The sequence below is a fragment of the Passer montanus genome, unplaced genomic scaffold, assembly GCF_014805655.1.
Source record: "Passer montanus isolate IOZ18808 unplaced genomic scaffold, ASM1480565v1 scaffold21, whole genome shotgun sequence".
Lineage (NCBI taxonomy): Eukaryota > Metazoa > Chordata > Aves > Passeriformes > Passeridae > Passer > Passer montanus.
Window position 1 is genome coordinate 9,006,012 of NW_024366703.1, and position 23,485 is coordinate 9,029,496.

The 23,485-nt window shown below is 39.6% G+C and overlaps 1 protein-coding gene across 1 annotated transcript in view; it reads right to left on the reverse strand.

The window, feature by feature from the left end:
- Nucleotides 1–23,485, reverse strand: part of LOC120502029 (VPS10 domain-containing receptor SorCS1-like) — a 141,722-nt gene that overhangs the window by 75,356 nt on the left and 42,881 nt on the right. The window contains exons 3-4 of the mRNA XM_039709043.1: nt 14,904–14,977; nt 1,145–1,209 (exon numbers count right to left, since the gene is read on the reverse strand). Coding sequence (XP_039564977.1) covers nt 1,145–1,209; nt 14,904–14,977 — 139 coding nt within the window. The remainder of the gene's footprint in view (nt 1–1,144; nt 1,210–14,903; nt 14,978–23,485) is intronic.

Consider the following 23,485-nt stretch of genomic DNA (forward strand, 5'->3'; position numbering starts at 1 on the left):
AATGAAAAGACCTTTAAAACTTTATGGTTTCTATTGCAACTATCAGATGTCAAATTCCAAAAGGTTCTCTTTCAAGTTAATTTTCCTAAGTTAAAAACCAGAATACCTTACAATTAACATTTCAGATATTTTTTTAAGTTTTCAGTGACAAAATGCACATTTTAAGTAGCACCACTGCATTTGAGGGTACAATTCGAGGCAGAACTTTATCAATTTTAAAAATAATTAATTGAAGGCATCATTAAAACTTCTGTACTGCAAATAGTAAAAACCTTCCTGTTATATTGCAGGAAAACTGCTATTTACCAAGGAAACAATATGGAATTAAAATGACTGGATCTCTGGCAGCTGGGCATTCACTGTGATGCCTGCCTGAGGCAATCCAATGTTGTGGAAAAGAAATCCATGGAGAAAGATCTGCAAAGGCTGTGGAGCTCAGAGATAAACCTTCAGAAAGCCTGAATGGGAGGAGAAAAGGCCAGCAGGTGGCTGAGCATGCCTGAGAGAATATACAGCCAATTAGGAAAATATTTTGGAGTTGCAGGTAAAGGAGGTTCCTGGAATAGGAAAAAAAAAAAAAACCAAAAAACACCTCAAGAGGCAAAGCAGGGAGGCAAAGGAGCTGATGAAAGTGAAGGACAATGACAGGACATGCAGTAAGAGTGAAGAATGCACTCAGACTGGTCATTAAAAGGTTTCTAATTGGGTATTTTCAAAGGTAGTACCTAAGGCAGGGTATCCCAGGTCTGCTAAAACTGTGAATCTATGAACAAGGTGGTGCTACATACTGTGTGAACAAACAGCAGCTAGACTTCGTGACCCAGGAACTTCTCTTCAGTGTCATGTTCCCATCAACAAAACTCATGTAAGAAGAAATAAAAGTGGTGTGTGTAGTAACTCAAGTTACTGCTTATCACCTATTCTTCTTTATCACATCCTCAGCTCCTTTCACAGCCTGGTTAACCCAACTTTTTGCCTTGCTGGAAAGCTTCTCTTCTGACAGACCTAAATTGGAACAGGCTTCTCTTCTGACAGACATGAGTGAATCACTAAAAGAAGTGAGATTTCTACTGTTGTATTGTATGATTACAAGAATATTAGGAGAGCCCAGTACACCACAATATTTGGAAGCTGATGTACTTACGACCATCCACTGTCCTTGCCTCCAGGTGCACAAGGTCAGGCTCTCTTCCATTGCCCATCATAGACCTGTAAAAGGCAGATTGAGACAAGGCCATCAAAAGCAACATATACCATGAATGGCTGAGATATTGCTTGCAAAGAAGATCTTGTTTAACTGGACATAAAATCATACAAATAAGAATTGATAATTTTGAGAGAATTTTTGAGTTTTCCCTAAAATGAACATGAATATTTTAAAGAAATTCTACCATTTTATCTAATAAATGTAGTTGTACTAAGGAGTTCTTTATTTCTCACTCCTTTACTTCACTTCTTTCCACCTGGAGACCTGTTCTTGTTCTTGCTGGCACATGAAATTTTGATGCTTCTCCTGGTTTGGTCAGAAGGATACATTTCAGTTCAGGGTGGAATACAGAAGACTTTAATTGATGGGATAATAGAATTTGCCAGCATACTAATTATAGCTGTTCCTTTATATTGGACATTTTATGCACATTTGCTTAATTGACACTCTTAATGATCAATGTTCCCTCATTAATTAAGACGTTTTAAAAACTCATTTTATCCTGAGACATTTTATCACTTCTGATCTAATAAAAACAGTATTCCATTAATAAAAGTGTCACATTGAAAATGACTGTTTGTTCCCTCTGAATTAAGAAGTAACAAAGCAAAGACATTGAGCACTGCAAATAAGGAGCTTATGGAATAAAACTTTGTTTCCATTGTTGAGGTTCCCCTGGACTGGCACTGGTGGCCTCATCAATTCCCTGGAAGATTCCAAATGGCCAGTGGTTTGATGGACAGCTGGAATGATGCAAGGCTTCTCTATGTGCCAATCCCACAGTACAGCTGCCTCAGCAGCATCTCTGACAATCAGCCTTGTTTCTGCTCTTGATCCAATCATCCAAGTCACAATCCTGGATTAAAGCTAAGGGTTAAACAACCAGTTTCTTGTTAGCTGCCTGACCTCCTAGTTAATAGAAGCATGAGGGTAGACACACATTCATTTCCAGTGATAGAAAAATTAGATGTTCTCTTCAAACCCTCATTATTTTTCAGGAAATCAGAAGAGAGACTCAAACAGTGATTTAGACCCTAATTCAGTTCCCACTGACTGCAATCACAGGCACCTCCAGTGCTTAATCATCATGTGCATTAACTAATAACTATTATAAAAATGTTAACAAGGCTGTGTTCTGATTAATCCTTACCTTTGCTTGACAAAATATATAGCAATTCACTAGCTAGAAAAGGTTTTGTTCTCCTTTGTTGGGGACTGAAGTTCAGAAAATAATCTGAACCAGCATTGCTTTTACCTCTTCTCCATTTTTAATAAAGTTTATGGCAAAGTTATTTCCTTAAACACTCAACTTCCACTTAAAACCTCTGCTTCCTGATAATTGACACCAAGTGAGGGGGGAAGGACGCACTTTCCTAGGGCATTTTTATTATGCCTGCTATGATCAGCAGACTTAGGGCCAAAATATGGGGTCTGCTCATTACAATTCAGTTCAAGATAGACAGGTGCCAGTGACAAGCAGCTCTAAAAAACCTGCAGAAGGACAAAGGTCACATAACTCCTCTTTATTCTTGTTTATTTAAGTGGGATTTAAAAACTGGAACTGGAATATTGGAACAGCCCACCTGGAACTGGGCTATTGCAGAAGACATAGTACAGGTTTGTCAGTTCATTCCTCCTCCTGACCTCACACACCCCCCAGGGGATGTGAACTCTCCAAAGAAACAAGGAATAAATTCCACAAATTTTAATATTTTGCCTCTTAAAGAGTGCAACAATGGTGCTCATCCAGCAAAGTACATGAGTCTACACTCAGGTGATTTTGAGCTTCCTCCTCACAGTGTTATTCTAACCCCAAGACAAACATCTTTTGCATCTTCTCAGGCAAAACCAGCCAATTTTATGAGCCATAATTTACATCATACTTTTAGGTGTCTTAAGAGCAGCATTTAAAGGTCTGGACGCCTCAAGCCCTGACAGTAGTCACCTGCATATTACTTAGTCTCAGCCAATCATGGGACTGTAGGAGCTTCAACTCAAGGCAGAATTAAGCCATCAATTGTCCCAAGGGGGTAGAGAACAAGGCCAGCTGAAACACAGCTGGTGACAAACCTCCAGGACTTCCTTCTTCTGATGCTCCTAACCCCTGCAACTTAGGAATGTGATGACAAAGATGAAAAGCAAGGTCCAGAGGAGGAAATTCTTTAAGTCAAACAGAACATCTGAGGTGTAGTCAAGAGCCATATCCATGACTTCCTATCTGCCAGGTCTTTCTCCCTACATTACAAAATACACATTTCATTGCTTTGATATACAATTGGCTTAATTTATTTGTGACAGCACAAGGTCATGGTCAGGCTCATAATATTAAATGCCAACATGAAAAATCAGTTGTAAAGAACAAGCAAAATACAAATACACATCTGGTCAAATCTTTATGAACTGTACAGAGCTGACAGCCAGAAACATATCACTTCCATCTGGATTCTGCTGAGAGCTTACTGACCAGCATTTTTTGTAATGTCACATTTTTTTGGATCATGCTCTCTTGTTCCATGGTAGCCCTAGGATATTTCTTTATGCATCTCTCCATACTGCCTGAAAAGCCACATAAATTAATACTCATCTTGCCCAGCTATACATCACAGATACTTAACTCTGAACTAATCACACTCAACTCTCTTTGCAGGCAGAGAGATGAAACAGGCAGCTTTGCTCTGTGGATCAGTTGAACAGTGACTTCATGAGAAGAATTTATCCTAGAAAGGCCTGTTTCTCTCCATCGAATTTCAGATGTCTGGACACCCACACTACAAACACCCACATGTGATTACATAAAGGTCCCAAAGTAAGAAACACAACAGACCTAAAATATGTCTATTACCTAATTTTAAAAACACAAATTACAGATGAGATATGGATTGCAATTAAAGGGGTAATTGAATGTCCTGAGCAGTCCTCTTTCTGAGAAATGCTTTATATAGCTTACACCAGTCTTATTATTTACTCTAGGACATATAAAATCCTAGGAGACAGTCAGAAATTTAATATTGACCACAGAGAGCATATACAGGAGATAAATATTGTGCTTTTGGTTGTACAGCCCCTGAGAACATGTTCTCTCTAGGAAGACAGACATATCCTTTCACATGCATAGGACAATCTGTTCCTAAAGCATCTACTGGAAAAAAGGTGTTAGGAACTGTAGGATATATATCAAAATTCTTGAATTTTTAGTATGTCAACCACATCAATCACAACACTACCAAGCATACAGCTATTCTATCAGTGTGTTTTCTTGTCTCCTTCATCTGGCTGGGGAAAAAACCCAAAAGCATTATCCTTAGAAGCTGAGAAAGTCAACATACTTCTGCAAGCCTGAGTATTATTAAGCAGCAGATTTTAACCCATGGTGTCAATATGAAAAATAATGAATAACTGATTACAAAGAAATTCCACTCCTGACCAGACTGGAAGGTTCTTAAACCAAAGCTAGAATGATCAAAAAAAAACAAGCTTCACATGTGGAAGAAGGAAACTACATGCTGGATGGGCCCAAGGGAGCACCAAAGCCTCCAACTCAGTGTTTCTAACTTAAGACAAGTGCCTGCTGTACCTCATTATCTTTTGTGCACATCGTCAATGTAACATGGGCAATACAATACTTCCCAAGGTAGATGAGGAAGAGTGCTGTGTGCTCAACAGCTGATAAACCAAGCACCCTACAAAGAATAGGTGGACAGATCAACAATATTCTGGGACCCAGCTACTGACTTCTCTCAGAAGTCTCTCTAAAAACAAACAATATTAGCCATTCCCTATTCTGAGCAACTTCTGTTCACTACGCTGGCAGTGCTTTCTTCTCATATTTCTCAAATACATTCTCCCCTTTCAGCATCTGCTCTCAAAGACCAAACACTCATATACCCACAAACTTTTCTTTTTGCCTCAGTGTATGTTTTCACTTTGTGGTAAAATGCCAGCATGTCCTTTGTCTGTCCCTTTAATCTCAGGCTTTCTGTAATACTCCCAGAAACTTAAGGACACCAGGGATATCCTTGCAATGCTTTCTGTTGAATGGTGCCTATTGTATTTTTGTGATTAACTTTAAGTGTTTTGTTGATATAATTGTCTGGATGTTTTGAAAAAAGAAAAGGGAAAAGAAAAATAAAAAAATCTTTTGGGAAAAGGAGGATTTATAAAAGCCAAAGGGAGTGCAAGGCAGTGACCCCACTGCCTTTACATTGAAGATGCTTACATTTTGAAAAATTTAGGACCCCCACGGTCCTATTACAAACTTGCTTCCTAAAATTTTAATCACCATCAAGCCTGCTAAGTAGTTATCTGCACTTGAGAGCCTTACAAATCGATACCACTGGCTGCAGCACAGTAATTGCTCTGAATGCAGATTCTACATCCACCGTGAGAAGCAGCACAAGGAAAAGACCCCAAATCATCCCCTGGTTTGGAACTAGGCTGAACTAAACAAAAGCAGCCTGGCACTGCCCATTGCACAGTAAATGCTAGTTGGCATATTTCTGTAGTGACCAACCCCTTGCCATCTTCTCTGTCTGAAACATTTCTAAAACCTTGGCTTCCTTGGCCTGTCAGCTCCTCTGAGCCAAGAAAATTCAATAGAGACCCTGTTATCCTGGGGTTTCCACCTCTTCTATCTTTTTTCACTTCTAGGGACAAAAGCAATTGTTTATGGATGCTGGGAACTGATGAGGCTTGCAATGCAGTCAGACCACTCAGAACTGCAAAAAGGCATCATTGTGAAGAAAGCAAAAGCTTCTACTTGCTGCACCTAATTTCAATCTACTATTTTTTCATAAACAATGAACTCAAAACACCAGACAATAATGGCTGCATCTTAAGGAACTGTGCATTCTGGAAAGCAGCTTTGGGTGCCTTTGGTTTTGGATGCTTGACTTCAGACACAGACACACTGTATCTGGGACTATATGCACAAGAAACTCAATGGCAATCTTTTCATATGTATTTCTTGTATCATACATGCTCACAGCAGCCAAGATCAAACATCTTTTAAGACAGACAGTGGAAGACATTGTTATTTTACAGAATCTTTGATGCAAATGGCTCAGAATGCCAAATGCTATCATGTCCTTTTCAAAGACAGAAAGAGTGTGAATGTCCCTCATTCTTTATATGGACACAGAGGCTTTATGCAGCTTTTCCATGTCTCAGAGGAAGTGACCAAATGCAGAATTAGAACTCCTGTGACCATACCTCACCTGCTCTGGGGGTAAACAGGTATGACTTGTTCATGTAGCAAAGGCTGGCAGACAAATGACAGCATGTCTCTACTAAGGTGGATGGAATGAGATCCACTCAGTTCTGGCCATTTTGAGATTATCAGTGCTGAGTGGGAGTAGCTCAGATGTGGCTGCAGTGCAATGCCAAACAGAAAAGTTACATTGCTTGGAAAATCCAGTGTTACTACTCAGCATGAAAAATGCTTCTGTGCCTCAGCTGCATCCCACAGATGGCTTTGTTCTTAACAAGCTATATATTTAAGATGCCTCCTGACCCTCAGCAAGCCCTCTTCCTAGTCCCAATTTAAGCAAATCCCCATCTCCACATACACTGCATTACACAGAAAGACTAACTAGCTGCAACAGCCACGTGGAAGAGGGAATGTACTCCTAGAGATCCTTATGCCAAAGTTGTCCTCTGAGCATAAATATTCTAACAAGCTTTATCCTGTCACAATAAAGCTATAAAGTTGCTTTGTTCAGCACATGATAATGGCTTTGTAATTCAATTATTGGTAGAATTTGCCTTTAGGGATTTATCTTCCTTTAGCCTCAGCACTCATGCGAATCCCTTATCGTAAATCTTGCCAATGCAAAACCAGCTCCTCCACTGCCTCTGGACATATCCTGTCACTTCATGTTAAAAAATTGACACCTTCCTCCAACTCAGTGAATGGCAGGTTTTTGGTTTTGTTTTAAAGGACAGAATGAAAACAACAACAGTGGATGACGCTCATGCTGTCCACGGTAGCATCAATTTTTTGGTCCCACTGATGCTTCTGTAACACTAAATTCTAATTGCCATTCATAAAAATAGTAACATGTAGCACTGAACAGGGAGCTTTTTGTCCAAAGATACAAAAGCACTTGACAATCAACCTTTAAGTAACCTTCCCTGCATGGTACTGATTTGTTCAAGACCTATGGAAAAGTACAAGACGAGCAGACCAAGTTAGAAATAGGGGCTGAGGAAAATTTTTGTTCTCAGCTTTATAGATAAACTTCACTGATTAGTCAAGAGCACAGGGGCCTCATTGATTTGACCAAGATCACACAGTTGCTATGTGGCAGAGACAAAAATAGAGCCTGAGAGTCCTCCAGCCTCCCTTTTCTTTTACTACTATATTGACTCCATGAGGACTTTGCAGATACTCTCTGTTCCTTTTTTTGCTTGCAGAGGTCAGTGAATCTGCCCCAGGGAGCTTAGTGTGGGAGGCAATTCTTGTGGCTTCTTTAGTTCAGTCCCCATTATGTGAAATTTCACAGATTTTACTATTCCTGGAACATACTTTAAAGACTGTTTTCCAGCTTTAACATCTCCTAACCACATCCTCCTGACATGTTTTAGAAACATGGACAGATTCCAGATAGGCATAAATCAGCAATTCATTTCTTTATATCTGGCTAATAAATCTCCCCTGACCATACTTTAATTAGTTTTTCCCTGCTACACCTCTGCACTATTCTTTCCTACATCGTCCAATCACATGAAATGAAACGATTTGGTGCAATTCATCTGGCAGCCACTGGGCCAAATCCATGCTATGGTTTGCTTTAGTCTGTTTGTCACCCTCTCTTTAGAACTGATAGAAAACAGCAGTGCAGTGAGAAAAGCCCAACTTCTCCTAATTGTGCCACCTCACAGCACTGACCCAGAAAAGCAGGTGGCTGCTGCTAACACTGAAATAGGTGAGTAGGTAACTGGGGGTAGTGGTGAGACTTTCAGGATGTGAGGATCACTTTTACCCTCACCATTCCACCACTTTTCACAGCCCTAGTGCACAGTGACCCACACCCTTCCACACTGCTGTCCACACACCCCACAGCTTTGAGGGCAGCAGCAAAGGAAGCAGCAAAGGAAGCCCTTCTCCCCTGCTGCTGTGACACCACAGCTCTCCATGGGATGCTCCAGAGAGGAAACTTAGCTAAAATTCTGAAATAGATGGATGCAAATTCTCAGGAGGTAGCTGCCTATTGCTGGTAACACAGGGTGGGAGGAATGTCTCAAAATAAGGATCTAAACTAAGTGAATAAAATTCAGTTAACCAGGACTAGATCCTGATTTTAAGATAGCCTTTCAATTCTATACGTCTTTTTCATACATTGCAGTAAACTTAAGACTTCAAGCTGGCTTGAAGAGAAAGGAGGAGGAAAGTACCTTCTAGTTATAGCCTCTGAGCTCCACTCCTTGATATCATGAACCAAACCTAACTGATTTACAGCTTCTCTGCTGGTACAGTCTAATAGGATCACAATTTCCTACTGTGTTAAGACCACGTCTCTCCCATCTTGTAGTGCTGTGGGCCAGCCAGGCAGCTCTGGAGGAGGCCAGCAAGTCATTTAGAGCAGGAGTGGAAAGTAACACAGTGAGCTGCTCATTACACATACAAGAGAACACAGCAGTGCAACCTTCCTGACACAGATGTAGACAAGTCCACAGGTGATTCACCTGTGCACTGCTTCACCTTCTCAAGGTCTGCTCTTTACAGGTGCACACAGAGAAAGCAGCTGCTTGGTCCAATGCCTGCTGGAGACTGACACATTCCAGGGTCCTGCACAGCACTGCAGGCTCCTGTTACTGACCAGCCCCCGAATCAAGATTTTGAACACAGTGAATGGATGCCTGCCTACTTATGCAGAACTTTAATGAGGGAAAGTGGATGATGTGGAAAAGCTGAAGCTCATGGGAGTCTGTACTCCTTTATAAAGTATCTCTGGATGACTTTTTAAGAAATAGCTGTTGAATTGGGAAAACTAAAACACACCAACCTATGAATCAACCAGACTGGGTCCCAAAAGGCTTAATCAGATGAACATTTACTTCATTCACACCTGCTGAAAACTGTCGTGGGTTTCTCTGGCATTTACCCATAACCACCATATTTAAGCTATGAAAAAAACATTTTAGATTCAATTTCTTCCCTTCAACTCACTGAATAAGGCTTGTGAGTTAGATCAAGTGGACAATTTTCTGGACAGGCTGTCACAATGCACTTTGATTGGCATCTTTCCCATCAGCTTCCAGCAGTTGCCCTGCAGTGATTAAAAGGTCTTGTTCAGCCATACACAGCATCATTTGTAAACAGCCCAGGCACTGAGGCATTTAAATTGCCTCAGCCCACCTGGGTGGGCGTGCAAATCTCACCAAGTCAAGAACTGACAGAAACACTGGGACAGTGCACCCAGCCTGCTCCAACTTCTTGAATATAATGAAGTTTTTAACAGGGCTTTGACACCTCATCCCCTTGATTTTCAGCTCTTTCAGCTGCTCCAGTGAACACAGTCAGAGCTTTTAAAAGACAGTCTCCAGCCTCTTCTGAAAAATAAAATATATATACTCTATAATTATACTGTGAAGATTAACTTTGCTACCACTCATAAAAGAAACACAAATATAGCCCTATCTACTTATCTGTCCTCCCAGCTGCTTACAGGCTTTTCTCCCCTTCAGTGTGTGTGCATATTTTTGTATTATTTGATGGAAAATTTTGGTTGGCTTACTCTTTTAGAGTGTTTGCCTCCATTTTCTTCTGCTCATACTCAGAAAAACATAAATGGAGACCTAGCAACATCTCCTACCAAACTGACATACCTCCTTTAATTTCTTCAGGGAATCATTAACATCGTGGACATGTGATGCTACTGGAAATCATAAATCATGTGGGTTGTAGTGGATCCTAAAGACCATCTCTGGTTCCAGTTCTCCTGTCAGGGGCAGAGACAGCCTCCACAAATCAGGTTGCTCAAAGCCCCATCCAACTTGGCCTTCAACACTTCCAACTTCCACAGCTTCCCTGGGCAGCCTGTGCCAATGCCCCACCACCCCAAAAGTAAAGAATTTCCTCCTCATATCTAATCTAGACCTGCTCTTTTTCATCTTGAAGCCATAACCCCTTGACCAATCACTCCATGCCCTTGGCAAAAAACCTCTCCAGCTCTCTTGCAGCCCTTTTCAGGCACTGGAAGGTGCTCTCAGGTCTCCCCAGAGCCTTCTCTTCTCCAGACTGAACATCTCAGGTCTCTCAGCCTCACAGGAGAGGTGCTCCAGCCCTCTTCTTATTACAGCCGTCCAATCTTCTTGAAGTATGGAGCGCTATTATTTTTGTACTTCTCCTACTTGCTTGTCTGGGTGCAACACTGAAGTAAAAAAATAAAATCAATACCACTGATAGAGATAATGATTGTAACCTGATGATCTAATTTACTAGTTGGGCTTTTCTATTCTTCATTTTATGCTAGTTTTTAAGACACTTTTATTGTTTGATTTTATTTCTTTCCTCCCCCTCCAAGTTTCTCAACGTTAAGTTTTGATTAGAATTAGATGAGAATCTTTTCAGAAAAATGTCTCATTTTGATTAAAAACTATTACATTTTGAAAAATTTTAATGATATTTTAAACTTTTTTTCTGTTTCTTTCTTTTTTTTAGGGCTTACTGACTTTCAGGAAATAACTTCTGGTGGAAGGTATGACTTGATCTGAGGACCAGAATAAAAACCTGGCTTTTAATGACCAACAAATGTCTGTATTTATATTTGGCCATATTGAACTATATCCACTTTGAGCAGTTTTGCTGCAACCGTGGATGTTTGGATTTGCAAGTCACAAAGTATCACTATTGAACTTTGACCAGATGACTGAACCACTCTAAAAAAGGAAGAAAAAAGCAATGTAATTCCCTGTGCAACTGGTTTACCAACTGTGTTCACATTTGTATTCACTACAAATCAACATCTACACCAGCCACAATAGGAATGTATGCCAAAATTCACCAAGTATCACAAAAATAAACTCAGAAGTATTTAAATAAAGCATTTTTATCCAACTCTTTTAACAAGGATCTACTGCATTCTCTTTCCCTAATGCCAACAACATTAGTAAACACTGTGCTATCAGCAATAATCCATGTATATTAACTTGTTTCTGTATTACACTGCTGAATTAATATTGCTCAGAATACTCCTTCCTAGTAATTAGGGTATTTTCACAGAGCACAGAGTTCCAGAATTACAAAGTACCTTGATAACATCAATGCATTTTTCTGTTACAGTACATTTAAAAGCAAAATCTCAAGAAGCTACTGGAAAAATAATAAAAAGCATGAAAATTGTTGATACAGTACAGAACTTCTGTGCCTTGGGCTCGTATGCAGTGCGGATTCTTCCAAGTCTCCACCTGACACATAATATGAGGTTGACTCTCTGAGGGGAGTACATTTTCCTCAGTACACCTCTTCCAAATCCCTAGATTATGCAAACAGATATGTGATGATACCCAAATTACAGAAATTATTAGAGGTGTCAGTTAAAGCAGCCCATCACTAAAGCCTGCCCAGCCACAAGTGTGTCCTAACAATATTTTAATGAGGTAGAAAATTACAGATCTCTTTCCAACATTTGTTTTATTTTGGTCTTTATGGACATTTTTAAGCCAAGAAGTCTCCAGTCATCTCTCATTTTAAAAGTTTGACTTCATCTGCTCATCTCCCACCTGATATCTCCTTTCACAGAGTGACACCACACCTCTTTCATCACAAGTGTGGATGTCAGGGCATCACTTAGAGCTGCAGGTGGAAGAATGAAAAGGGGGGACAGAAGAGCTTTGAATAAAAAACATTCTATTTCCACATTAATGGCTCCTCTTTATGAAACAGAGGATGCTAGAATAAAAAGTACACGTGGGCTACAAGGAACTGAGTTGTGTCTACAGAGTGTTTTCTCAGTTATGTAGTAAGCATCATCAGACTGTTTTTCTTCAGGGGTTTAAATTTCTCTAGAGTGGTAGGAGGAAGAGGTGTTTCACAAAGCACCCAAAAATAAACAAATAAAGAAGAAAATTCTCTTGGCAATGGATACAAGAAATGCAGCTGTAAAAGACACTACAGCTTCTGTGACAGTGTTTGCAGGTAGAGCCTTCTCAAGACTAAAACTAGCAAGCTCAGTGGAGTTTATTCACAAGACTTTTGAGTGACCCAAAAGCTATTTACAAGACAACATGACAAGCTAAAATGGCAATGAAAATATCAGTGAGCAATCAGGAAAATGCACTTTTGCTTTCATCAACAATTCAAACCCATGTAAAAGTCTTTAAAGTCTTCCAGGAGCACCTTCCCTGTCAAAACAAGCAGCGTAACTAAATGCAGCCTCAAGAAGACCTGATGCCAGAGGCCTTGCTTTGTGTCTTCCATTTTTAGAGAAGTCCTAGTTTAGAGAGTACTGGAAGCAATCCATACTAAAACAACTCCTCAGCCTTCCTTAGATATCAGAATATTTCCCCCATTCTCTGCCCAGTACAGCTGTGTCCTGGTTGATCCCTTCAAAGCCATAAAGCACCAGGAATAGGAGAGAGTATACCCACATTCTGCTATAGGTTGTGACTTCGGGACATTTTACTTTACTATTTATTTCTGCTCTTAGTCAGTCTTCTCACTTTTCAGGTTGATTACACTCTGCACACAAGCCAAAATATATAACAACAAATTTTAAAAGCCCAACCAACAACAAATCATGGGGCACTGAGCAAGGCTTTAACCAACTTGTACACCAGCACTGGCTACAGAGATGGTGCTGCAGAAATCTGGATTTCAACTGTACTTCTGCACCCTTGTAGGGCCCAGTTCCCTTTTGCCAACTGTGACCATGCCTTGAGTGCCAAGGGCTTCCCTTCTGATTCAGCATTTCAGTGCTGCTGTATCCTAAAGTACCTGGCTGCACAGAATGGAAATGCATATTAAAGCCCAGTGTGCTCTCTGTGGTGTTCTCAGTCACACAGCCACAGCTGTTTTCTGCTGTGGATGTGCTTGAAAAACTGACATTGTCCATAGAACTGCAGCTAAAATTATTCTTTTGTACTAGCGTCATTATAAATATGCCAGAATGAGATGCAACGGTGTCTCCACAAGTTGTATTATTCTCACTTTTGACAGCAAAAGTACAGTCCAGCTTACACTGAGGTGTGTTATGCAAGGGGCATTCTGTTCAAGGTGAAAATACAGGCTTGCAGTTTCATGCTTTGTGAATGGCTGTAGGGAAATTAGACGGATGGTTGGAATATTTTTTCAACTTTTAACTTGCTATTTGCCTTTGAAGCTCCAAGCCTAAGTTCCCTTATTTGTTAGGTTCCAAGAGGCCTTCAAATTTGAGCTCCACAGAAAGAGAAAACTAAAACTTCATAATTTTTCTTATTGCAGGCATCCAGCAGCTCATTTCACAATAAACCAGAAATGTAAGCAATGACAGGAAACTTCAAAAGCCTTGGAGTACTCTACAGGACGTGGGGATACAGGAACAGGGACAGTCCTTTCAGCCCCCTGAGCCCCTTCAGCAATTACAATTTTGTTGGATGTCTCCATGACAGGGTACCCAGATTTCTATCACTTTCTGCTTTTATTAGCCCAGAAAAAAAAATAAAAAAATAAAGAAGATGTGTAGAGCTCTGTGTTTGCATCTGACATTTCGAGACCCTGTTATGAGTCCTTCAGGAAAGAGTGATATAAACACACATGTGACTGTCTGTACAGACACTCCCACAGAAATGAGTTTAAGTTTAAAATGGAATTTAGCTTGCATTAGCTTTAGCTAACACAGGTTCTGAGAAAGGATTAAAAAGCAGAAGCAGCAAACAAAATCTCTGGTCTATCCTTTGCAGACCAAATATAAATTCAACTGTGGAAGTAAATTTGACCTAGAGCTATTCCTTCTTTTATAAATTAAAAGAAAATATTTGACTGAACCACTCATGAATCTTGCTATGTTCAAAACCTGTGGATTTGACATAAATTTAGAGTTTAGAAACTACTACACTGGTCTCATTTTAATCATTGGTTCAGTTCCTCCCAATTTCAAGATGACTATTTTATCAAAAGCTTCTCTTCTCAAGTCATATTCACAGGACACAGGCCCATTTCTGCTGACTGGCAGACTAATGCCTCCATAAGGAATTGATGAGAATTCCCACAGATTTACACAAAACACAAAAAAACCTTATATTTGATTTGGAATATACAACCATGTCTGCAGGGGAAAAAAAGGTTCAGTGTCTCCATCTGATTTCTGTCTAGTGGAAACATGCTCACTTTCAAGGACGAAGCAGGTCTAACAGTAATTAAAAGCACAACACCAGCCACTAGAGGATGTCTACCTGTGGCAGAAATGCTGGTGTCCTCCAAGACTTCAGGCTTTGTCCCTTATTTGTAGCAGGACCACACTGAACTCTTCACTCTCCCATCCTAAATCAATGCTTTCTTCAGACTATTATTCAGCATATTTCAGTTCTGCTTGACTCTTTGATCAAAGACCCCGTATTCCAATGTTGTATAAATAATTCCCCTTTCATACCAGTTCTAAATTCACCTGAACAAATCAAAAGTGCAGACTGCCACATTGCCTTCAAGACTTCATTCCAACACCTCTGTATGTGTAGGGAAGTTGTGTCAAGGACATCAGGAAGAGGGTTTTGCTCTTACCAGTAGAATCTGTTGGGTGTAACTCCCTCATGAAGAAGCAGCCATCTTCTGCCAAACTCCACAGAACTGAATAACTGTGGACAAAAACAAACAGTCATGAATCACAGTGAAACACAAAGATACCAGAGAAATCAATCTGAAAAAAAACTCTCTACCACTTCTGAGACAGTGACTTGGACTTTTATTCATCCCAGTCTCAAAGAGACACACCTGGGGCAGCTGAAACTTGTCTGTGGTATCTTTATTGGCACAGAGAATACTGAGATGTGTGATATGGGACACAACTGGTAGCACCTGAGAGATCACTTTATGGGTAAACCCAGCAACATGCCCTGAGTGAAAATTCATCACCCACTTGCCTTCCTCAATATTATGTTTAGAAGAACATTTTTTTTTTCCATTAGCAGTGCCATCCTTAGGAAGTTTTGTCAATCTGGCACCAAAAAATGTTCCAACATGTCTAGACCTGCCTTGCAGGACTGGATGAGTTGAAACAGCACAAGTTACTTGTTTCAAGGAAATGTGTGATCCTCCCTCTGCTCTTGTCCTTCTCCTGCCAACAACATGACACCTTCTCCTCGTCTGGTTATGCAAACAATATCCAAATACATCAATCACTTCACAAAATCCTTCCATGATAAATACCAAACCAGCCTGAGAAAGGTCAGCAAAAAGGCATGCTACAGGTATTAAAAATCCTCTGTCATGTCTTTGTGGAATGATATACAAATGTTACTATTCCACACCACTTAAAAACAGCTGCTCTCCCTAAGTGCTGCCATCGAGTAATTCTCAGAAGGCCAGCAGAGGGAAGGATCACTTGGGTTCTGTTATTTCTTTTGCTTAATTTAGCTTCAAATTCATCATGTGGAAGGACTGAGAGGCAGTCAGCCCTACACTCTTGCAGACTCATCCTGTTTCCCTTCCTTTCTTTAATTTGTAGACTTGGTCAGTCCCCTTTTCCATCAAGGCAGATGTTGGACATTGTCTTTTGAACTACTATCTATCTCACTTTTCATGACATCTCTTAAAGGATTTTGCATAAAATGCAGATGACCTGAATCTTTATCTGCAAACCATGGCAAATTTTTTTGGAACATGAAGTGGCAGTGGATTGGTAAGAAAAATGGATGTCTTTGAGAATACCAGAAGAAAAAAAATGATGATTTGAAAGCTTTGCATTCATCAAAAAGATAATTTGAATGTATTTTAATAATTATGAGACTGGGATGTAAATAAACTTTGAGGTCTACTTATTTGGATATTGATTCCAAATACAAATATCCATATATATTTCCATATATATATCCATACCTTTCCTATGTTAAAAAAACTTTTAAGAACATGGAGAAACTAATTGAAATAGCTTTTTAGTAAAGAGTAGACTGGTATGTGTTAAAATTTACTTTGAAATATTAAAGCTAAAAATTCATCTCTTTAATCTCCCTTTCTCTTGAACACTGTCAAAGAAGAGAGAGGGAAGAAGGTGGAGGGAATGGACAGAAGATAAGAGTAAGAAGAGGGGAAAACAGCTTACTTCTGTGGCTAGAAGAGCATCTAATTTTAAAACTTCAGTGTCTGTTATTTTTCCTTAAGTAGAAGATTATAGATACATTTTTATTCAAAACTTTAGGAAACACTAAGTATAACAAAGGAACACTTTTCTTTTTGGAAATTAAAGAAAATCTTTTGGAACACTGAACAACCACTTTTTGAAGTGATTTAAGGTCACCTATTCAAGAACTTTACCTTACAGGAAGTATTTTCCCTCCTACATACTCAAAATCCATTTCTAGATCTGTTTTTTATAATTGCAGCAAACATAAACATGATAACAATAAGCTATTGCTGTTATCTATTATCTCACTGATGTCAAAGTTTTTCTTTTCATGGTAAAGTAGTTTCTTCTCTGCTGAGGGTTGTCTTTGACATACAGTAATCTAAATTTCAATAAAACTCATGTGATACTTTAATTAAGAACAGGGAGCAATCCAAACTCAGTAAATACCTCTGTATTTCCAGACCAAGGATAAACAGGATGCAAGCTGTCCAGGGACACTGATGTTCCGACAGCTGAAGTCATCATGTTGAATCTTGTTTTCCCAGTTTTTATCTCTCACCTCGTTCCTCTCTGGTTTTCCTGAACACAGCTAATACGTTGTTATTCCCTAATAAGCAGGTTATTCCCTCTCTGAATTTGCAGGTGACAGCAATGGTGCACAGAATGAATTAATCACAGCCTGGAAAAGCTTTCTCTGTGCTGGTGTAGCACCCTCCTCCCCGCCTGCAGTCCCACTGCAGTGCCCCGTGCTTGGCAGCCCCGGTGCCACAGCTCCCCCCTGGCTCTTCCAGCACAGATCTTTTCCAAAGGGGCCTTGACCTGGAGCATCCTTCAACTCCCCCACAACAGAGGCTGTGATGCTGCACAGCACCCAGACAGCCCTGCTTTCTCCTGGTCTGTGCCCTGAGGAAGACGTGATTCAGGCAAAAAAGTGGAGAAATGCAAGAGTTTCTGAGTCTGTTTCAAAGGTAGGAAATGGATCCAGCCATTCTACTGTGAGGGCTGGACTGTTAAATTAGAAGCCAGTGCCCAGTGAGCTGGAGACAGCATGTGAGAAAAGGCAACAGCTCTCAAAGGGAAATACCAGCTCCCTGGGAGCCCATATCCAGAGCTGTCATTGTCTTTGATAAGACACTTTCATAACCAGACATTAGAAGGTTTTTCATCCTCTGCCATTATCTCAGCACCAGCTTTGGCCTTTACTGACTCACAGCAGCACAAGCAGCACTAATATATCTTTAGCAAAGGGGGAATTCCCCACCTATGTACAACCACTACCCCCCCAAAAAAATTGCAGTAAGGATTTTTTCAGATATTTTATTCTAAGTATCATTAATTTTTAAACCTAGTTAATTCAGTTGGACCAAAAAAAATAAGTCTTTGAAGGCTATGTTTCTGTCAAGCATCGGTTACGATCCAGCTGGGATTATTTTTCCCCTTTTAGCAATTGTAGTGCTTGAATGGATATTTTTTAAGCCCAGCATGGCATTTTGCTCTTGTTACAAAATCCTTCTCTCTCCTGGGACTTCTTGTGATAGCCTTGTGCATGCAGTCCCTTCAAAGATGACATTTTGTTTTCTTTGGCAAGCACTGCTGTCTGACGACAATTTGCATTATTAGACTGAAGTTAGAGAATGTTCTTTGCTACACTTGTTTTTCGAGCACAGATAGAAAAGGAACCTATTACAATTTTATTGTATGTTTTCATCTGAGGGCCAAGCTGACATTTCTGTTTTCATGGAGACAAAACTGTTATGAAGTACAAATCTTGTATTGATCTCTCAGATTTGACCCTTGTTCCTCAGGGAATAATTCTCTTCTTGCCTCTTCTCTTCTACATTTTTTTTCTGTGTAATACGCAGATTGTGTAACAGCCATTAAACAGTCTGGGTTTGCTTTGTTTTCCTTTTTTAAATCTTAATATTCTGTGAAGTGGAAACCTACCACCTACCTCATTTATATAACAGAAAAGAAATGCAAAGGAAAAGAAAAGAAAAGGCTGTTCTGAGGTTACAAATACCTTCTGAGGCTGAGCAGGGATTCAAATAAACCCTTTGAATGGTGAGACAATTCCCAGCCCTCTCACAACACGACACCACTGTCTCTGGGAGTAGGGAAAGCTGACATCTGACAAGTGAACTTCTTTCCTTATCTACACCAGACATGATAGGATACTCCCCCTCCCTCTTTTTTTGTTTCCCAGCCTGTATGAGAAGCCCAAGAGCTGCTCATGTATTTCATAGGGATAGTGTAAGCTTCACCTTGAAATGCTCTGGGATATCTAGGTAACAGCAGGATACAGTTGTCATGCATTATTCTTTTCCCCTTCTAATTTCCTCATCTTTCCAGCAACAACTTCAGACTCAACTGATTTTTTCTTTTGCATTTCACAGTATTAAAATAGCGCAACTAAATTCTACAAAATATAGGGAGAAAACATTATTTTTTTCCAAAATGTTCCATTAAGAATAACTGGGTTTTATTTGACCCACCCATTCTGATATAATACCACCTAAAGGGTCATTATGCCAGTCAAGACCTACCATCACCCCTTCTATTTTCAACAAATTACTTTTCCTAGCCAAAGCTGTTATGTGAGGAATGTCTTGTGCCTCCATCTTCACTTTAGTGCCTTTACAGATTGCTGCAGATACAACTGACCCTGAATGTCCATGATGTTTTATCATTCGGATTTAAAATAATTGGATTAAATATTTGATTCTGATTCTTCTCCACATACAGATCTTGAATCGTGTGGCAGTTCCATGTGCTTCCTATGCTGATGAGGATATTAAATTTATCCAATGATTTAATCTCATGTAAGAAAAAATATGTACATAGAAATTCAAAACCTGGTTAAATAAAGGGTGATTTAAATTGCAGATTGGAAGTGACATTAGGGAAATACTTTGAGAAAGCTAGTAGTTCATATTATTTCTCTTTTACTTTAGAGATTTCCCCTAAATATGTTATAATGGAATACAGCACGGAGTCTGAGTTGACTGGGTTTACCAACTTTAGTCTAACATTCAAAAAAGAAAAGGCTCTTTCACCTCTAGTTTCCATGCACTCTCAACTCATTCTCCCTGGACACAGAATAGATAAAAAAAATACCAATCTACACTACTTTATTGACCTAAAAAAACCCAGATACAACTGGAAAACTAGCTCAGAACAGTTTTGAAAGCACAGGGTTTGATTCAAACTCACCTCTAATTCCATGAGAAGGCTTCTACTAGCCAGTGCTCCTGGTACTTTCCTCACATATGCTGACTTCTTGACTCTTACACTCCCCATGTTTCTATGAGATGATTGAAACTAATGCTATTCATGCTGTTTGCCCCTCACCCCTTCACACACCATTTATTCACACAGAAAAATCCTCCAAATACCAATGCACCTTAGCCACAGATTTTGCACTGGTGAACCATATAAATATTTTGAGAGATCTTTCTTTTTCCTCAAATTTCAAATTCACCAGGGAATGCAACATCCCAAAAGCAGTTTAGCTTTAACTATAAACATAACAGAGTCCAACTGGATAAAGGTAATTTTTTTTCTGAAGATGCAACAACACTATTTGAAATACATGCCAGCAAGTCCTTCTTCTCATACATTTATGCAGAATAAATTTATTGCTGATAAATTGTACTTTACCACTACTACTTTTACTACTACTACAAATGCAGGTGCATTTGAAGAAATTCTAGTCTTCTACAAGGTTTCAGTCATCATCCTCATTGTTCATAAGAGCATTTTTCAAGTATTATTAAACTGTGAAAGACCGTATTTTGAACTGATCTAAAATCTCAGGAAAGCAAAGAACAGTAGGGAAGGCATCATGTGGATTGCTGCAATTTGGTGATGTACTTCTCCAATTTAAATCTCTCTCGCACTTCTTTTGCTTTCTATGCAGTCTGCAGAAAAAGTGGGGTTAATGCATCAGAGAAGGACTTCGGATTGAACATGTTTATATAGGCATAAACAATGGTTCTTAATGGTCTTGCACACCCCTTTGTCCCAGACTCTATCTGTTGGATGAAAAATTATCACAGTGGGAGAGAAGTTTCCACGGTGGCAAAAGAGACATCTCAAAATAGGAATGAAATGGAATGAACAGAGATTTGGATGGACACAAGTTTCCCACATGTATCCAGTCCAGCTTACCTGGGTGTCAAACAACATACATTACATTTAAAGAAATTGCTGCACAGGGCATTTCTTCTTCAGAGCAGCCAAACGTTGAGAAGTATGCTGCTATTCCCTGACTCAGACTATGGACCAGGTTTTTCTCTTCTAAACTGCATTTAACAGAACAGTATGTTATGTATAAAAAAGAATCTGAAATCATCTATGGTATTTCTTTCCTAAAATAAAATAAAACATACAGAAATGGGCTACAGGGCTGATACTCATTTACTTCCCTGATCTGTGATCTAAGTTCCACTGTGAAGAAGCTTAAATATCCTTGAAGCAATAAAGTTCACAGGATGCTGCATAGACTTTGAACATTTTAAGTTGCAGGCAATGCATTAATCATGCACGCAGAACCATCAATAAGGGTAACCAATAATTGGTGTTTATTGAATGCTGATGGAAACACATCAGAGTGATGAAGCTGTCAGATACCTGCTTCACAGACCAGTGATGTCTGCAGCTCTGCAGCTGCTTTTGCTGATGAACCACATGCTACTGCCATGCAGAGCTGTTTGGTATGGTCATAACACAGCATTTGCTTTTGTGAATGTTCAGCACATCAAAGCACCCTGAAGATGACCCTCAGCTTTCTTCCCACCTGTACCTCAATAACTCACTGTCAGCTATGAGCCACATCAGCCAGTATTCTGATTTTGTGGCAGTTTGCAAGTAACTGCATTAGGATGATGTCCCCAGTTCATTCAGCTCATATGCTAAAAAAGCGACAGGAAACATATTTTTTACCAGGATGTATTTAAAGGACTCTGACTGGCATATATATTTTAAAGACAGAAGGAGCCTCTAATATCATCAGTGTGCTCTCCTCCTTAACAGATGCTGCACCATCTTTACCAGTAACTCAAGCAGTAGAGAGAATTATTCAGGGCACCAACTGATGGCTGAACTAGATTGTATCATTTGGAAAGACACCCAGTCTCAAGTCCAAGGGATGATGAATTTACCACTCCACTTAGTATGTTGTCCTCAAGGTTAAATCCCTTCTCTACTAAGAAATACTACCTCTGCTACAGGCAACAGGGTACCCAGAACTTGCTTTCTGCTGCGTTGTAAATTTACTAAGTAGATTCATAATTGCTTAGATAACTGCAATAAATAAGCACATTTTTGTTTAAAAAGTGCACCGTATTTGAATGAGAACAGAAGAGAAAAGGCTTACTACAGCAGAATTTAGGACAAACTGTCAGAATTTTCATGCACACATGCACAGCTCTAAATTTAAAAATAAATTATTGTTCATCATTTGCATTATATTAAAACCTACAGTTTCAAGTGAATGTAGTGTTGACAGGCACTCTGTATAATAAGAAACTGGAGACACTTTGGAGATTCCACTCAACCAAATGACACAAACAGAGCAAGAGAAGACAGAGCTGAGTCATGTACAGAAAAGTGACAGGAGTTGCTCAACACCACAGAGGTCAGTAGCACATCCACCAGTATGGTGCACGTCTTTATTCCTAATCCAGTGAACCATTCAACTCTGATGGAATGGAAAAAGTTGTTGCTTTTTTTTTTTCATAGAAGTAGGAAAAGTGGAGCTATATAGAACACAGAAAATCTTGCAGAAAAATAACAGATCTATCCCGTAACTAAAAGTATGTATCTAGGATCCCAAACCAGAAAAAGAACAAGTTCTCTAAGGGTACAGAGAGCTGATGTTTATACAGATGGATAAGCAAGGATATATTGATTTGCCTAAAGATGAGTGAGTCAGTGGTGAAGAGCACAGTGATTACTGCTTGAAAGTCTTTCCTTCTGATTCACTGATCACACTCCTGGCCCAGAAATCTATCTTCCACTGGGCTCTGCTAGTTGATTCTTTTCTTTTTCCTCTTTATTATTAGAGTAGGAAACAACATTAGAGATTCACTTTTAATTCCATTCTTTATTTTAAATTGTTAGCACAGCATGTTATGCTTAGTGAGGTCTGTAAAAGACTGATGGGTACTCTAGGAAACTATATTTTTCAACACACTTTCTACACTGGCTTATGGCTAATTTAAAAAGAAAAGAAAAAATAAAAAAGAAGATACAACCTGGCATCATTATTCTTCTTTTGAGGTCCCTTCCTTGTTTATTTTCAGAATGTTGGCTGCCACCAAACTTACCAATTTGCTTAGAGACAGCAAGGGATATTTGCAAAGGGTTGTGTGCAAGATTTGTTATCATTCATGATGCCTAACAGGTATCTGTGCTTTGAAACCTCGCACACAGCCCTAGCTACACATGAGGGTATTTCTGTGCATCACTTGCTTAAAAATGTACCACATGGAATGTCTTAAAACCAGGGAGCAGCATTCCCAAGGCCTTCCTGAGGAAGGCCCTATGCATCCCTGGCACAGGTGCTGGTAACCCAGAAGAGATATCTAAGATCAACGCTGCAAAAGCTGGGACAAACAACTTTTCATATGGAAATTACTTGTTACTTTTTCCATCTTCAACAATGTGCATCAAAGAGGACCAGGTCTGCTGGAAAACTGGCTTGGATTATTAGTGGTGCCCCAAATATTAACACAAACAGTGTAGACTGTTGCAGGAGTGATGCCACAGGGAAAGGGGGAGTTATTCACACAGGCTAATGTTAGCTTTATGCAAACTAGTTCCCTGGTTGTGTCCACAGGCTGTCAAAAGAGATAGGCTTTTCCAGAGGATGATTCAAAGTGGCTAATGCTTACCACTCTAGAGAAGCTTTTTTCCTCTCCATTAATTTTAGATGGGATTAGCCTCCCTCAGCTAACATTAGCCCAAGTGAATAGTCCTCTGAATTGCTGTCACCACTGCTGTCAGCAGTGGAGCAAAAAAA